This window comes from Nerophis ophidion, linkage group LG10 (assembly GCF_033978795.1).
Source record: "Nerophis ophidion isolate RoL-2023_Sa linkage group LG10, RoL_Noph_v1.0, whole genome shotgun sequence".
NCBI classification, from domain to species: domain Eukaryota; kingdom Metazoa; phylum Chordata; class Actinopteri; order Syngnathiformes; family Syngnathidae; genus Nerophis; species Nerophis ophidion.
Window position 1 is genome coordinate 58,615,445 of NC_084620.1, and position 16,678 is coordinate 58,632,122.

Consider the following 16,678-nt stretch of genomic DNA (forward strand, 5'->3'; position numbering starts at 1 on the left):
AGCCAAAAAAGGGCCTTGTAAAAATAAGTCTGTAAAACTAAATCCATGCACATTTTTCACAGAAGAACCACAATTTCATGCTGTGCGGACCCCAAAGACTTCTTTCACATGTAGAAAAGAAATCCTAATAGGTCCTTTAACTTCTGGACGTCCACAAACAGTGAGCAGTAGCTAGGGCCACAAGTCATCAATGTTTGTGATGACCACAACCTCCGCTTTTTGCCAAGTAATAATAATATCAGGATAAGGAAAAGCGAGAAGTGGCACATGCTATAAATGGTAAATGGGTTATACTTGTATGGCGCTTTTCTACCTTCAAGGTACTCAAAGCACTTTGTATGAGGGGCCGTTAGGGACATTATTCAGAATGACCTCTCACATACACGACTGAAATGCTTTCACATAAACAACTGAAATGTTTTTCTCTCGCACACACTACTGAAATGCTCTCACATACACTACTGAAATGCTCTCACATACACTACTGAAATGCTTTCACATACATACAAAAAACATAACCAGCCCGCGGGCCGTTGTTTGGGGACACCTTATCTAGTCGATAGAAAAGCGCTAAATAAACGTAAGCCATTATTATTATTTGATCGGCTACTTACGTACCAGGACGTGATTCACATTTCGACATGTTACCATTGTAGCGCACTACAATGCCATGTTGCCTTACATTTCGTGGGATTCAACAATAATTTAGCATTCAATTATGTTTAATGACCTTTTCCTCCTTTTGCCCCGATGTTCATGAGTTGAAACGTTGCGCTTGATAATGCTGAGGTGCACACTCGCAACGGAACGATTTCTCCAGGCTGCTTGGATTTCGGGAGGAGAAAGCTCCAAAGCACCACGGTTGCAGGCCTACCCTTGTTGCATTGAAAGTGTTCTTGTATTCTCCACTGAAGCCCTCAATTTATGATGTATAGCTCCTGCCTTGGCTACTCGTTGGCAGTTAGGCAGACATTTTTTTCACAAACAACTTCGCTTTAAAAAAAAAATTGTCTGAAAAGGGGCGGAACCGGAATGCAACCTCTCTCATACAAACTTGTAAGTTGCTCTCATACACATAACTGAAATCCTTGCACACATACCACTGAAAATGTTGTCTCTTGCGTGTGAGTGCGTGTGAGACAAAAAAACATTTTAGTTGTTTATGTAAGAGTATTTCAGCAGTGTGTATGAGTGTTTCAGTAGTGTGTATTAGAGTGTTTCAGTAGTGTGTGTGTGAGAGAAAAACATTTCAGTTGTTTATGTGAGAGCATTTCAGTAGTGTGTATGAGTGTTTCAGTAGTTTGTGTGTGAGAGAAAATCATTTCAGTTGTTTATGTGAGAGCATTTCAGTAGTGTATGTGAGAGTATTTCAGTAGTGTGTATGAGTGTTTCAGTAGTGTGTGAGCGAAAAACATTTCAGTTATTTATGTGAGAGCATTTTAGTAGTGTGTATGAGTGTTTCAGTAGTGTGTATAAGAGCGTTTCCGTAGTGTATGTGAGAGAAAAACATATCAGTTGTGAGAGCATTTCATTCCACAATAATAATAATAATAATAAAAACAACTGTGATCATTTTAGTCACGACAACAGTGACATAAACATTGTCATGTGAGAGCTCCACAATAAAGTACCGTAAATTCCGGACTATGAGGCACTCATTTTTGTCCAACATTCTGAACCATGCAGCTTATAAAACCATACAGATAATATCTGACTAGTTGGAAAGATCCAAGCAAATATACTGAAAATGTGTTTTATAGATAGTACCTTATTGATTGGGCTATAGCGCCATCTTTTGGACAAGTTTGCTCACTGCAAGTGCTGCAGTGTCCTTCAATTCAGAGCTTTCAACTGGACGTAGAAGTGGCGTTCCATCTTCTAGTCGTCCATAACGGTTCTACTTGTATGGATGTTTTTTATTCTTCGCTCTAAACACTGTAAGTTTTACAATATAACTAAAACAATTGTAGCTTACTAAAGCAGGGGTAGGGAACCTATGGCTCTAGAGCCAGATGTGGTTCTTGTGATCAATCAATCAACGTTTACTTATATAGCCTTAAATCACTAGTGTCTCAAAGGGCTGCACAAACCACTACGACATCCTGGGTAGGCCCACATAAGGGCAAGGAAAACTCACACCCAGTGGGACGTCGGTGACAATGATGACTATGAGAACCTTGGAGAGGAGGAAAGCAATGGATGTCGAGCGGGTCTAACATGATACTGTGAAAGTTCAATCCGTAATGACTGCACCTGGGTCTCGGATCAATCTTAGCTGACATCGCTTAACACGATAAATAATGAATAATTCCGCTGGTAATCACAGTATCAAAAATAACGTTCAAAATATAAAACATTGTAATGCATTTTAATCCATCCATCCGGTTTCTACCGTACCTGTTCAAGAAGTCGCATTAATGGTAAGAATTATTATATTTACTGCTGGTTAGTTTCAGAATAACAATGTGACTAAAAAAATAAGAGACGTATTATACTCTAAAAATGTTGGTCTTACTTAAAAATGCACGCATTTACACCGTCGTTGTATTCAGTCTTAAAAAAAATATTGTATGGCTCTCACGGAAATACTTTTTGAAATATTTCACTTGTATGGCTCTCTCAGCAAAAAAGGTTCCCGACCCTGGTACTAAAGCGTCCCAGGTGTGATGTGTGTTGGAGTGTTTTCATGCATGTTTGCGTCGCTAGCATGAGCTAATATGCTAACATGTTTACGCATTAGTTAAAGTTCAGTTAAAGTAGCAATGATTGTCTCACACACACACACACAGACACACACACACTAGGTGTGGTGAAATGTGTCCTCTTATTTGACCCATCCCCTTGTTCACCCTCTGGGAGGTGAGGAGAGCAGTGAGCAGCAGCAGTGGCCGCGCCCGGGAATCATTTTTGGCGATTTCACCCCCAATTCCAAGGCTTGATGCTGAGTGCCAAGCAGGGAGGTAATGGCTCCCATTGTTATAGTCTTTGGTATGACTTGGTCGGGGTTTGAACTCTAACCACTAAGCCACTGAGTAGGTTGTTAGTAGTTCACATTATTAACTTACAACGGCATTCTTTTTGTATTGTTTCACTTTCACAAATTCCTCAGTAAATTCAGCAAAACGTCAGCGTGGAGTTGTTGAGTCTGTTTAGCTGATTGTAGAGCCAGCTTGCACAGCCAGTGACTCCATGACCATGACTTCTGTTTTGTTTCATCAGCCGTTTTGCTGCCGTGTAACAATTTAGGTATATAAATTAACCTTTAGAGAATATTTATGTGTAAATAGTTCATTTCAAAGGATATATATCTGTGGCGAGTATATGGAAACATTATTTTTCCCCCCTAAAATTCAGTGTGTGCGGTTAATATACCGGTCCTATATTCTGGAAAAGAGAGTGTTGGTGTCCGTAGACTTTTGCAAATGTAAAAGAGGTGTGAGAGGTCTGGCACACTTCATCTTTATTTTCCTCCATCTTCAGTGAAGTACGCCATCGCTCTTGCAACACAAAGTGTGGCGGAGATGTTTCTTCTCCTTCCAAAGTAAACATCATTTAACACACTTGAAGTCACTTCCGCCATGAAGTCACTCCCTTGGCAGTCTTCCTGCTCGCTGATTGTAAGTCATCTATATTTTACTCGCCTTCTAACATGCAAAGCCCAAATTTGGGTCATCCACAGCAGCCCCACAGTCTTATCTTATCGATACCATCAAGTGGTGACTTGTCACGTATGACCTTGTTCAACTTCACACGTCTCATTCCTGTGCTGCAATGAAAGAGTGGATGTTACAGTGAATAGTCCCAGCTGTCTCCTGCTCGCACGCAACCTGGGGCGCCTTCAAGCCCTTTTTAATACTCTATAAAGTAGACAGACCTCTCTGCGCCCTAATTCCTCAGCCTGCATCACACCTCTACATACTGTACGCTGGTCACCTACCTACTGTACGCTGGTCACCAACCTACTGTACGCTGGTCACCAACCTACTGTACGCTGGTCACCTACCTACTGTACGCTGGTCACCTACCTACTGTACGCTGGTCACCAACCTACTGTACGCTGGTCACCAACCTACTGTACGCTGGTCACCTACCTACTGTACGCTGGTCACCAACCTACTGTACGCTGGTCACCAACCTACTGTACGCTGGTCACCAACCTACTGTACACTGGTGGCCAACATACTGTACACTGGAAACCAAACTACTGTATGCCGTCACCAACCTACTGTATGCTGGTCACCAACCTACTGTACGCTGGTCACCAACCTACTGTACGCTGGTCACCAACCTACTGTACGCTGGTGGCCAACATACTGTACGCTGGTGACCAACCTACTGTACGCTGGTGGCCAACATACTGTACACTGGAAACCAAACTACTGTATGCCGGTCACCAACCTACTGTACGCTGGTCACCAACCTACTGTATGCTGGGGACCAACATACTGTACGCTGGTGACCAACATACTGTACGCTGGTCACCAACCTACTGTACGCTGGTGACCAACATACTGTATGCTGGTCACCAACCTACTGTACGCTGGTGACCAACCTACTGTACGCTGGTCACCAACCTGCTGTATGCTGGTGACCAACCTACTATACGCTGGTCACCAACCTGCTGTATGCTGGTGACCAACCTACTGTACACTGGTGGCCAACCTACTGTACACTGGTCACCAACCTACTGTATGCTGGTCACCAACCTGCTGTATGCTGGTGACCAACCTACTGTACACTGGAAACCAAACTACTGTATGCTGGTCACCAACCTACTGTACGCTGCGGACCAACATACTGTACACTGGTCACCAACCTACTGTACGCTGGTCACCAACATACTGTACGCTGGTGACCAACATACTGTACGCTGGTCACCAACCTACTGTACGCTGGTGACCAACCTACTGTACACTGGAAACCAAACTACTGTACGCTGGTGACCAACATACTGTACACTGGTCACCAACCTACTGTACACTGGTCACCAACCTACTGTACGCTGGTGACCAACCTATAAGTATGCAAGTGACCGACATACTGTACGCTGGTCACCGACCTACTGTACACTGGTCACCAACCTACTGTACACTGGTCAGCAACCTACTGTACGCTGGTCACCAACCTACTGTACACCGGTGACCAACCTACTGTATGCTGGTGGCCAACATACTGTACACTGGAAACCAAACTACTGTATGCTGGTGACCAACCTACTGTACACTGGTCACCAACCTACTGTACGCCGGTGACAACCTACTGTACGCTGGTCATCAACCTACTGTACGCTGGTGACAACCTACTGTACACTGGTGACCAACCTACTGTATGCTGGTGGCCAACATACTGTACACTGGAAACCAAACTACTGTATGCTGGTGACCAACCTACTGTACACTGGTCATCAACCTACTGTACGCTGGTGACAACCTACTGTACACTGGTGACCAACCTACTGTATGCTGGTGGCCAACATACTGTACACTGGAAACCAAACTACTGTATGCTGGTGACCAACCTACTGTACACTGGTCACCAACCTACTGTACGCTGGTCACCAACCTACTGTACGCTGGTGACCAACCTACTGTACGCTAGTGACCAACCTACTGTACGCTGGTCATCAACCTACTGTACGCTGGTGACAACCTACTGTACACTGGGGACCAACCTACTGTACGCTGGTGACCAACCTACTGTACACTGGTCATCAACCTACTGTACTCTGGTGACAACCTACTGTACACTGGGGACCAACCTACTGTACTGACCAGCAGACCTCCAGCATGAAACCAATTAGAATTCCCTGTCGTCTTCTTACAGTCTATCTGACATTTTTGCTGCATGAAAGGAAAACAACGTTTTGAAAAAAGGAACTCTTGTTTTTCTCGTAATGCTCCAAACTCACACTTGTAGTCCTCCTGGGGACCCAAGACTTGGTCCTTCAAGTCCGTAATATCAATTGCAAAACAACATCTGGGCTTCAAATTGTTGGCTGAGCGCCCAACTCAGTAGTAACAGAAACCACAGAACTTGTGTTGTTTTTTTTGCTGCTATTTACATTTGACTTTTGGACTGTTTCACCGCCTTTTGCAATGAAAAAGAATGTCCATAGAAATAAGTCTTTGTTTACTTGCTGCAGGGTTGTGATGTCCTCACATTGTTGGAAGTACATGTGCAGAGGTGTCGACCTTCATGTACAATGTCGTGTTTGGAAGTACACGATTGTTGCTAGCATATATTTCCTCTCCATTAGTTTGGAGGAAAGTTGTACATAAACCGGGACTTTCTAATGATTCACTTTCAGTCACGTTTTGCATGAATCATAATTAATCAGGCCAGTCATCACTTGCACCATTCAAACTTCCAATATTTGTACACAGATGCAATTTTATTGTCTGGACCTTTTTAATCATTTTATTTGTCGTTTATTTGCACAAAACTTAAGTTTTATCTGAAGTTCTTTTCTGGATGCATTTTGGAGTGAAATGTGTCACAGTCTCCTCACTCACTTTGTTACTGACACTTGCATCGATCTGATCACTGACCGTGTCCGCTAAAGTCAACGAGCTTCTACCCTCAAAATAAATTGCATGACTAATCATGCAATAAATGTTGTGATTAGGGCTGGGCAACGATTAAAAATGTTAATCGAAGTTAATCGCACTATTTCTCCGATTAATCGCGATTAACTGCATTGAATATGCAAAGCCCAATAATGAATTCAAAAGTAGTGTGTAGTGCACCTTTATTGGAATATTCTCCCACATGAACAAAAGCGCCAAAACATTTGTTGTGCAAACACAATTTAAATCAGTCCTTGTTAAACAGTAGCAGTTAAATAGCATATTTTATGAAAATCAACTCCAAAAATGTAAATACAAACATTTAAGCTTATTGCCACTGCCAGGGTATTTAAGTTATCCTGTTTGTTATGGAAAATAAATATAATCTACATACAAATCTCTGAGCCACAATCATAACATCTGAACAGCCAATTTCTGAGGTAACAGCAGAAACATTTTTTTTATCAGGGATCTTATGTTTAAAAAACCTATATTATAGGTAGTGGGCTGTTTTAGGGAATTTTTGATCAAATTATCCGTAGTAGCAATATTAATAATGTTGTGTTTATTCTGCGTAGTGCACTTAAAATAATTATGACCATATCTAGGAATTGATATGATGGGAATTTTCCGATTGTTTGCTTGGTGCTTTGATAAACTGAACGCATCATATACATGGTACTATATTGTGATGTTATGAGCCAGGGAATAAAAGAACTACCCTACCCAGCATGCAACAGGAGTGACGAGCATGCGCGGTAGCCCGGTATAGGTTGTGTCGCCATGACGGCATCTTGTATGTTGTGATATGCACGCTCTGAAAGCAAACGTTAAGAACTCAGCCAACACTCCTGGTCTGCATTATTCATAAATAGACAGACAACACATATACTCTGCTGCTTCACAGGCCGCTGGATGTAGCCGGCAAAGTATTCCCATGCTAGCTAGCCGGTCTAGCAAGCACGCCTCATTCAGTCCAAAACGGCCCGATCTATCCACATCCAGAATTGTCTGGCGGTCGTAAGTGATCCCGGAGTGACCACGCTGTAAGCCAGCCATGAAATTTGCAGAATTGTCCGGTATTTTTGCCAAATGTTCCATCTTTACCAAGAGCCCCTCGACGCCGGGCGACGCCATCTTGTTAAGAAAAGGCGTTAACAAAATAAAAGCATGTAAACAACATACGCAAATGTGCGATAAAATAATTGTCGGCGTTAATAGATTGATGAGTTAACGCGTAATTAACGCATTAATTTGCCCACCCCTAGTTGTGATTAATAACACAAGTTAACTTTTGGTAACACTTTAGTTTGGGGAACATAGGAACCATTAATTAGTTTCATATTTACATAGGGTTGGGATCAGGGTTGGGATATGGGTTAGGAGTAGGAGTAGGGTTGGGGTTAGATTTTTGATTTGGGGTTAGGGTTAGGGAAGACTTAGTTAATGGTTTACTGGTTTTATAATGAGGCCATGCAGAATAAAGCATGAACAAGTACTTAATATTGACTAATTAACAGCCAATGTGTTAGTAATTTTAATGTTAATAAGCAACTAATGAATGGTTCATATGTTCCCCATACGAAAGTGTGAGCTAACTTTTTCATCTTCACAGCCAGAATATATATTTTAGGTCAGTGTTTCTTAACCGTTGTGGTTTTTCAGCGGTGTACTCAGTTGTAATACACTTTTCCACCACTGGCGGCAGAAGTCCAGCAGCTTAGAGCTAAAATCCTAAATAAATTTCTTTGGCACAAAAATTATGACTAAAGTGTTAAAGCTGCATTTTCATTCACACTTATTATCTATTACTGTTGATTTATTTATAATCTAATTATGCATAATTGCATGGAAAGTAATGTTTTCATTACTCCCTTTTTATGAAGTATATTTGTTTATTTTTTGTAATCCGCCTGACCTAAGCCTTAAAAATAATCTTTGTGACTAAGACATTCTTTTAAACTGTTAGTAAGTTACATATAATTATTGAATATGATTCAAATCAAGAGTAAGATGACTGTTAATATTTTATTGGGCCCCGACATCAAAACGGTGGTGAACCGCTGGAGGAGTGAAAGTGAAGTTTCAACAAAGTCTTTAAAAGTGTTACCAGGAGATATGTGAACAAGTTCTTCAAGGTGTGTGAAGGGTTAGCTGCTCTTTACATCCTATCAGTCCAAATATTCGGCTGGACTAGGATTGATTCTTCCAAAAAGACAAGCAGGTCCACTCCCTAGAACACGTCCACACCGCTCCAGGGGAGAAACCCAAGACCTGTACCTGCACAAAGACCCAGGTCTTCCCACAGGTCACATGACTCCTCCTGAAGCTCAGTGTTGGACACCAAACTGGCTTCATAGACCACTTTTTGTGTGCAATGTCGCGCTTACCACTTGGCGCCAACATTTCAAGTTGGTGTGATCGTCTGGCGGGTTAAAAAAATGAAAAGTTTCCTACCGTAAGAAAGGCAACCATAGCATCGGCCGGTTAGTATCCAACAGAGTCGACATGAAGGTCATCTCATTCTAGGACCGAATCCTTGGGCCAAAACTTCTCTCACTGAGGAGGGCTGCAGTCTGCCTGCCTGCCTGCCTGCCGCTCTGCTTCTGGAGCGGAGAGGATCAGGGTGTGTAATTCTCTCTCTCTCTCTCTCTCTCTCTCTCCCTGTCTCACCCCGTCCAACATAATCCACACATACTCTCTCTGATGCAGGACAGATGGCCTCCGTGCGCCCAAAAGTCCACCCCGATTATCCTAAAAGTGCACAGGTGCAGTCAGGGGGATCTCACGTAGGAGGAAGAGGGTGGGTTGATTATTTTTGCAAGGCAGTCTGCTGAAAATGGTGAAAAGCGCCACTCTGTGTCGCGACCCAGGCTGTGGTCAAAGTTGGAATTGCCACAAAACACAGTTTAAGGCAGGGGTGGCCACACTTTTTCTGCAGGCGAGCTACTTTTCAATTGACCAACTCGAGGGGATCTACCTCATTTATATATATCATTTATATTTATTTATTTATGAAAGAGACATTTTTGTAAACAAGTTAAATGTGTTTAATGATAATACAAGCATGTGTAACACATATAGATGTCTTTCTGTCACAAAGACAAGAATATAAGTTGGTGTATTACCTGATTCTGATGACTTGCATTGAGTGGAATCAGACAGTAATGATGATAACGCCCACATTTTCAAATGGAGGAGAAAAAAAGTTGTCCTTTCTGTACAATACCACATGAAAGTGGTTGGTTTTTGGCATCTAATTCATCCAGCTTCCATACACTTTACAAGAAAAACATTGGCGGCAAATTCCGTAGCTTGCTTGATTGACATTCACGGCACCCGAGGGTCTTGTGAGATGACGCTGGCTACTGCCAGTTCATTATTATGAAAAAATGACAGAGAGGAAGGCGAGAAACACTTTTTATTTCAACGGACTTTCGCGCCGTCCCTTCCGTCAAAACTCTAAAGGCCGACTGCACATTTCCTATCTTCACAATAAAAGCCCTGCTTCATGATGCCTGCGCTAACAAAATAAGAGTCTCGGAAAGCTGGCGTGCACAAGTGATGTGCAAGCCAGCTTTCTGAGGGATCGCTTGTGCACGCCAGTTTTCCGAGACTCTGTATTTAGTTAGCGCAGGCAGCATGAAGCAGGGCTTTCATTGTGAAGATAGGAAATGTGCAGTCGGCCTTTAGAGTTTTGACGGAAGGTACGGTGCGAGAGTCTTGAAATAAAAAGTGTTTCTCGCCTTCCTCCTCTCGGTCATATTTTCATAATAATGATCTTGCAGCAGCCAGCGTCATCTCACAAGACCCTCCGGTACCGTGAATGTCATTTAAGTGACGTCTTGGTGAAGATTGATGAGCACTAATTTTTAGGTCTGTTTTTTTTAAAAGCCTGGCTGGAGATCGACTGACACACCCCCCGCGGTCGACTGGTAGCTCGCGATCGACGTAATGGGCACCCCTGCCTTAAAGGTGTCAGGCTTGCCCCTGACAGTTTGGTTGTGTTTTAGTTTTTCCTCTGTGTTGGTTGTATTTCCTGTCAGCGCTCTTGTTTTGGATCTGTTTCCTGGTTGTCTCCCTGAGTGCTCTGTGGCTGATTGGCACCTGGCCACCCCTGGTGTCAATCAGCCAGTTACTATTTAAACCTGCTTTGTCCTCCACTCGGTGTTGGAGTATTGTTGTGTCGTTGCTAGCTGATTCCCTGGATCCTGATTCCTGTTCCCTGCTTCCAGTTTGTTGGTTCCTGGTTTGTGTTTCTTCTTTATTTTTACATTTTTGGACATGAAATTATGTTTTCTTATTCAATGCCTGCTACAGTCTCTGCAACTTGGGGTTTGTCAACAACTCAATGTGACATAAGGTACTCAACACTCTAAAAGTGGTTAGTTAGTACATCCCCTCTCCGAGTTTTTGTCAGGTTTCATGCGTCAGGTAAACCCCGACGAATGCTTCATACTGTATGGGTTGTGCTACAAGTTAAAAATCGACCAATATGGGGTTTTTATTACGGCCAATACCCATCATTAGTATTCAAGGAGGCCGATGTCAGATATTTGCAGTAATAGTTATGAAAACATGAATATTATATGTCAGTAAACAAAGCTTAAAGTTGTTTTTTGAACATTATTGTTTAAGGAAGGTGAGAGCAGTGATGACATAATGTTTGACAGTATGTTTCATTTATTATCAACACCTTTATTACGTGTTTCTAAGACAAGGGTGTCCAAAGTGCGGCCCACAGGTCATTTTTTTAACGGCCTCACGGCACATTTTAAAAATACGATTGAAACATTTTTAAAAAGTGATATAAAGGAGCAATTGGGTGAAATGTAACAAGAAAATGTTGCAATGTTTACTTTAATAACACAAAGCTGCCCTGCAGGCTGTTTCTTTCCTTAAAAAATAATAATGAATCAAAATCAATGTCATTATGAATTATTGACCTATTCAAGGCTCCAATTGCGTCACGTTAAATTTTCCAATTTGAGATTTTTGGGGGGGAAAATGTTGCATATTTTGTGTTTGCTATATAAAAAACTGAGCAGTTTTTTTTTAAAGAAAGGCCTAAAATGAACAAACAAAAGACATAAACAGCAATAAAACTTATAATTGACGGATAGATCTGAAGTTGATCTCGAGATTATTGTGTTCAAAGTAAACAGTAAAAAAATTTATAATTTATTTTTTAACACTTAAATGAGTAGAACCCTTTTGGATCCCCAATCATTTTAGTGTGATTTGTTTTTAAGTGTCATTGCTCCAAAAATAATAATGAAATAAAATCTATGGTGTTATGACTTATTGACCTTTTTAAGGCTCCAATTACTATATAATCTCAAATATTTAAAACAATTATTGGGTGAAAATATTGCATATTTTGTGTTTTTTCCATTTGTGACAAAAAGAACATACAACTTAAATCTTTAAACTTATTATACTGACAGATAGACTTAATGTTGATCTTGAGATTTAAGACTTGAGTAATAATACTGAAAAATGACACATTTTTAATATTTTTTTGACCAAAACCCTTTGAAGTCCCTGGGATCAAGCCTGAGTGAAGGCCCAAATTCATATTTTTTATACATGTATTGGTTTTTAAAATAAAAAAAATGGCAAAATGGCCCCCGCTTGCTTTGATTTTTCAGCGTGCGGCCCTCAGTGAATAAAGTTTGGACACCCCTGGTCTAAGAGGAACATCCACATTTTATTCCTAAATTAGGCAAATTGATGAAAATATGACATTTGTCTACATCACAATACCTTGTCTGCTCCATTTTATACACTTTTATAAAACCATGTATTTAATACACTTTTGCTTATTGTGTGTGTGAGATCAATGAAAAGCTACATGGTATCAGCATCGGTGTCAGCGTCTGTATCATTCTTGTTTAGACACGCTTACTACTTGGCACACCGCCAACTATGACATCATCCTCAACAGTGGGGCTTGCTGTTGGAAAATACAACATGATTGATGCTCATACTGTACATGCTATTATTATTGTTATTATTTAGTGACAACAACACAGTGCACTCACACATGCAGTACATGTAGTGCACTGTAGAGGCCACACATGTAGTGCACTGCAGAAGCCACACATGTAGTGCACTGTAGAGCCCACACGTAGTGCACTGTAGAGGCCACACATGTGCACTGTAGAGGCCACACATGTAGTGCACTGTAGAGGCCACACATGTAGTGCACTGTAGAGGCCACACATGTAGTGCACTGTAGAGGCCACACATGTAGTGCACTGTAGAGGCCACACATGGAGTGCACTGTAGGGGTCACACATGTAGTGCACTGTGGAGGTCACACATGTAGTGCACTGTAGAGGCCACACATGTGGTGCACTGTAGAGGCCACACATGTAGTGCACTGTAGAGGCCACACATGTAGTGCATTGCAGAAGCTACACATGTAGTGCACTGTAGAGCCCACACGTAGTGGACTGTAGAGGTCACACATGTAGATCACTGTGGAGGTCACACATGTAGTGCACTGTAGAGGCCACACACGTAGTGCACTGTAGAGGCCACGCATGTATTGTTTCAGTTTGGTAAATTCACCACAACATCACCTTGGAGTTATTGAGTGTGCTTAGCTGATTGCACAGCTCGTGGGTCCCTGACCATGACTTCTGTTTTGTTTGATCAGCCGTTTTACTGCCATGTTACAGACACCGTTTACAAGTTTTAATAATATTCTCATTTCACAACATATGTGACTTGCTGCGACTAATATGTGGAAACATATTGGGTGTGGCCTACATAGGCAGGTAAATGTGGTCCTACATAGTACAGTAAATGTGGGCCTACATAGTATCGTATAGGTGGTCCTACATAGTCCAGGAAATGTGGGCCGACATAGTATAGTGAATGTGGTCCTACATAGTCCAGTAAATTTAGTCCTAAATAGTCCAGTAAATGTGGTCCTACACAGTCCAGTAAATGTGGTCCTACATAGTCCAGTAAAGGTGGTCCTACATAGTCAGGTAAATGTGGTCCTACATAGTACAGTAAATGTGGTCCTACATAATCTAGTATAGGTGGTCCTACATAGTCCAGTAAATGTGGGCCTACATAGTATCGTAAATGTGGTCCTACATAGTCCAGTAAATGTAGTCCTAAATAGTCCAGTAAAGGTGGTCCTACATAGTCCAGTAAATGTGGGCCTACATAGTCCAGTAAATGTGGGCCTATATAGTCCAGAAAAGGTGGTCCTACATAGTCCAATAAATGTGGTCCTACATAGTACAGTAAATGTGGTCCTACATAGTCTAGTATAGGTGGTCCTACATATTCCAGTAAATGTGGGCCTACATAGTCCAGTAAATGTGGGCCTACATAGTATAGTAAATGTAGTCCTACATAGTCCAGGAAATGTGGTCCTACATAGTCCAGTAAATGTGGTCCTACATAGTCCAGTAAATGTGATCCTACATAGTCAAGTAAATGTGGTCCTAAATAGTCCAGTAAATGTGGTCCTACATAGTCCAGTAAATGTGGTCCTACATAGTCCAGAAAAATGTGGTACTACATACTCCAGTAAATGTGGTCCTACATAGTCCAGTAAATGTGGTCCTACATAGTCCAGAAAATGTGTTCCTACATAGTTCAGTAAAGGTGGTCCTACATAGTCCAGTAAATGTGGTCCTACATAGTCCAGAAAATGTGGTACTACGTAGTCCAGTAAATGTGGTCCTACATAGTCCAGTAAATGTGGGCCTACATAGTCAGGTAAATGTGGTCTTACATAGTACAGTAAATGTGGTCCTACATAGCCTAGTATAGGTGGTCCTACATAGTCCAGTAAATGTGGTCCTACATAGTCAGGTAAAGGTGGTCCTACATAGTACAGTAAATGTGGTCCTACATAGTCTAGTATAGGTGGTCCTACATAGTCCAGTAAATGTGGGCCTACATAGTATCGTAAATGTGGTCCTACATAGTCCAGTAAATGTAGTCCTAAATAGTCCAGTAAAGGTGGTCCTACATAGTCCAGTACATGTGGGCCTACCCAGTTCCAGTAAATGTGGGCCTACATAGTCCAGTAAATGTGGGCCTATATAGTCCAGAAAAGGTGGTCCTACATAGTCCAATAAATGTGGTCCTACATAGTAGAGTAAATGTGGTCCTACATAGTCTAGTATAGGTGGTCCTACAAAGTCCAGTAATGTGGGCTTACATAGTCCAGTAAATGTGGTCCTACATAGTCCAGTAAATGTGGTCCTACATAGGCCAGTAAATGTGATCCTACATAGTCAAGTAAATGTGGGCCTACCCAGTACCAGTAAATGTGGTCCTACATAGTCCAGAAAATGGGGTCCTACAAAGTCCAGTAAATGTGGTCCTACATAGTCCGGTAAATGTGGTCCTACATAGTCCAGTAAATGTGGTCCTACATAGTCCAGTAAATGTGGTCCTTAATAGTACAGTAAATGTGGTCCTACATAGTCCAGTAAATGTGGTCATACATAGTCCAGTAAAAGTGGTCCTACATAGTTCAGTAAAGGTGGTCCTACATAGTCCAGTAAATGTGGTCCTGCATAGTCCAGAAAATGTGGTACTACATAGTCCAGTAAATGTGGTCCTACATAGTCCAGTAGATGTGGGCCTACATAGTCAGGTAAATGTGGTCTTACATAGTACAGTAAATGTGGTCCTACATAGTCTAGTATAGGTGGTCCTACATAGTCCAGTAAATGTGGTCCTACATAGTCAGGTAAAGGTGGTCCTACATAGTACAGTAAATGTGGTCCTACATAGTCTAGTATAGATGGTCCTACATTGTCCAGTAAATGTGGGCCTACATAGTATCGTAAATGTGGTCCTACATAGTCCAGTAAATGTGGGCCTACACAGTTCCAGTAAATGTGGGCTTACATAGTCCAGTAAATGTGGTCCTACATAGTCCAGTAAATGTGGTCCTACATAGTCCAGTAAATGTGATCCTACATAGTCAAGTAAATGTGGTCCTAAATAGTCCAGTAAATGTGGTCCTACATAGTCCAGAAAATGTGGTCCTACATAGTCCAGTAAATGTGGTCCTACATAGTCAGGTAAATGTGGTCTTACATAGTACAGTAAACGTGGTCCTATAGTCTAGTATAGGTGGTCCTACATAGTCCAGTAAATGTGGTCCTACATAGTACAGTAAATGTGGTCCTACATAGTCCAGTAAAGGTGGTCCTACATAATCCAGTAAAGGTGGTCATACATAGTCCAGTAAATGTGGTCCTACATAGTCCAGAAAATGTGGTCATACATGGTCCAGTAAATGTGGTCCTACATAGTCCAGTAAAGGTGGTACTACATAGTCCAGTAAATGTGGTCCTACATAGTCCAGTAAAGGTGGTCCTACATAGTCCAGTAAAGGTGGTCCTACATAGTCCAGTTAATGTGGTACTACATAGTACAGTAAAGGTGGTCCTAAATAGTCCAGTAAATGTGGTCCTAAATAGTCCAGAAAATGTGGGCCTACATAGTCAGGTAAATGTGGTCTTACATAGTACAGTAAATGTGGTCCTACATAGTCTAGTATAGGTGGTCTTACATAGTCCAGTAAATGTGGTCCTACATAGTCAGGTAAAGGTGGTCCTACATAGTACAGTAAATGTGGTCCTACATAGTCCAGTAAATGTGCTCCTACATAGTCCAGTAAAGGTGGTCCTACATAGTCCAGTAAAGGTGGTCCTACATAGTCCAGGAAATGTGGTCCTACATAGTCCAGTAAGGGTGGTCATACATAGTCCAGTAAAGGTGGTCCTACATAGTCCAGTATATGTGGTCCTACATAGTCGAGTAAATGTGGTCCATGTAGGGAAGCATACAGAAGTTGTACTTGCCTACTTCTACTGTAAATGTTGTCTCCTCCACATTGCCCCCCCCCCCCCCCCCCCGCACCACCACCACCACCACCACATATTCCCACGTAGAACGAGGGCAGTGTTTCATGACATAAGTCATACATCACAAGGGCTCCCTTTTTCATGTCTTCCATTTTTTATGATCGCTCTCCTTCACACGGCCCTAAGGCCGCTCACATGACGCCGAGCTGACTAATTATTATCCTGGACTGCTGTGAAGTCATCAAATATAGAAAG

General features: G+C 41.8%; 1 protein-coding gene across 1 annotated transcript in view; it reads right to left on the minus strand.

Moving 5' to 3' along the window:
• Positions 1-9,191, minus strand: part of ntf3 (neurotrophin 3) — a 93,672-nt gene extending 84,481 nt beyond the window's left edge. The window contains exon 1 of the mRNA XM_061914226.1: positions 9,024-9,191. Coding sequence (XP_061770210.1) covers positions 9,024-9,041 — 18 coding nt within the window. The 5' untranslated portion in view covers positions 9,042-9,191. The remainder of the gene's footprint in view (positions 1-9,023) is intronic.
• Between the last annotated feature and the right edge of the window lie 7,487 nt (positions 9,192-16,678).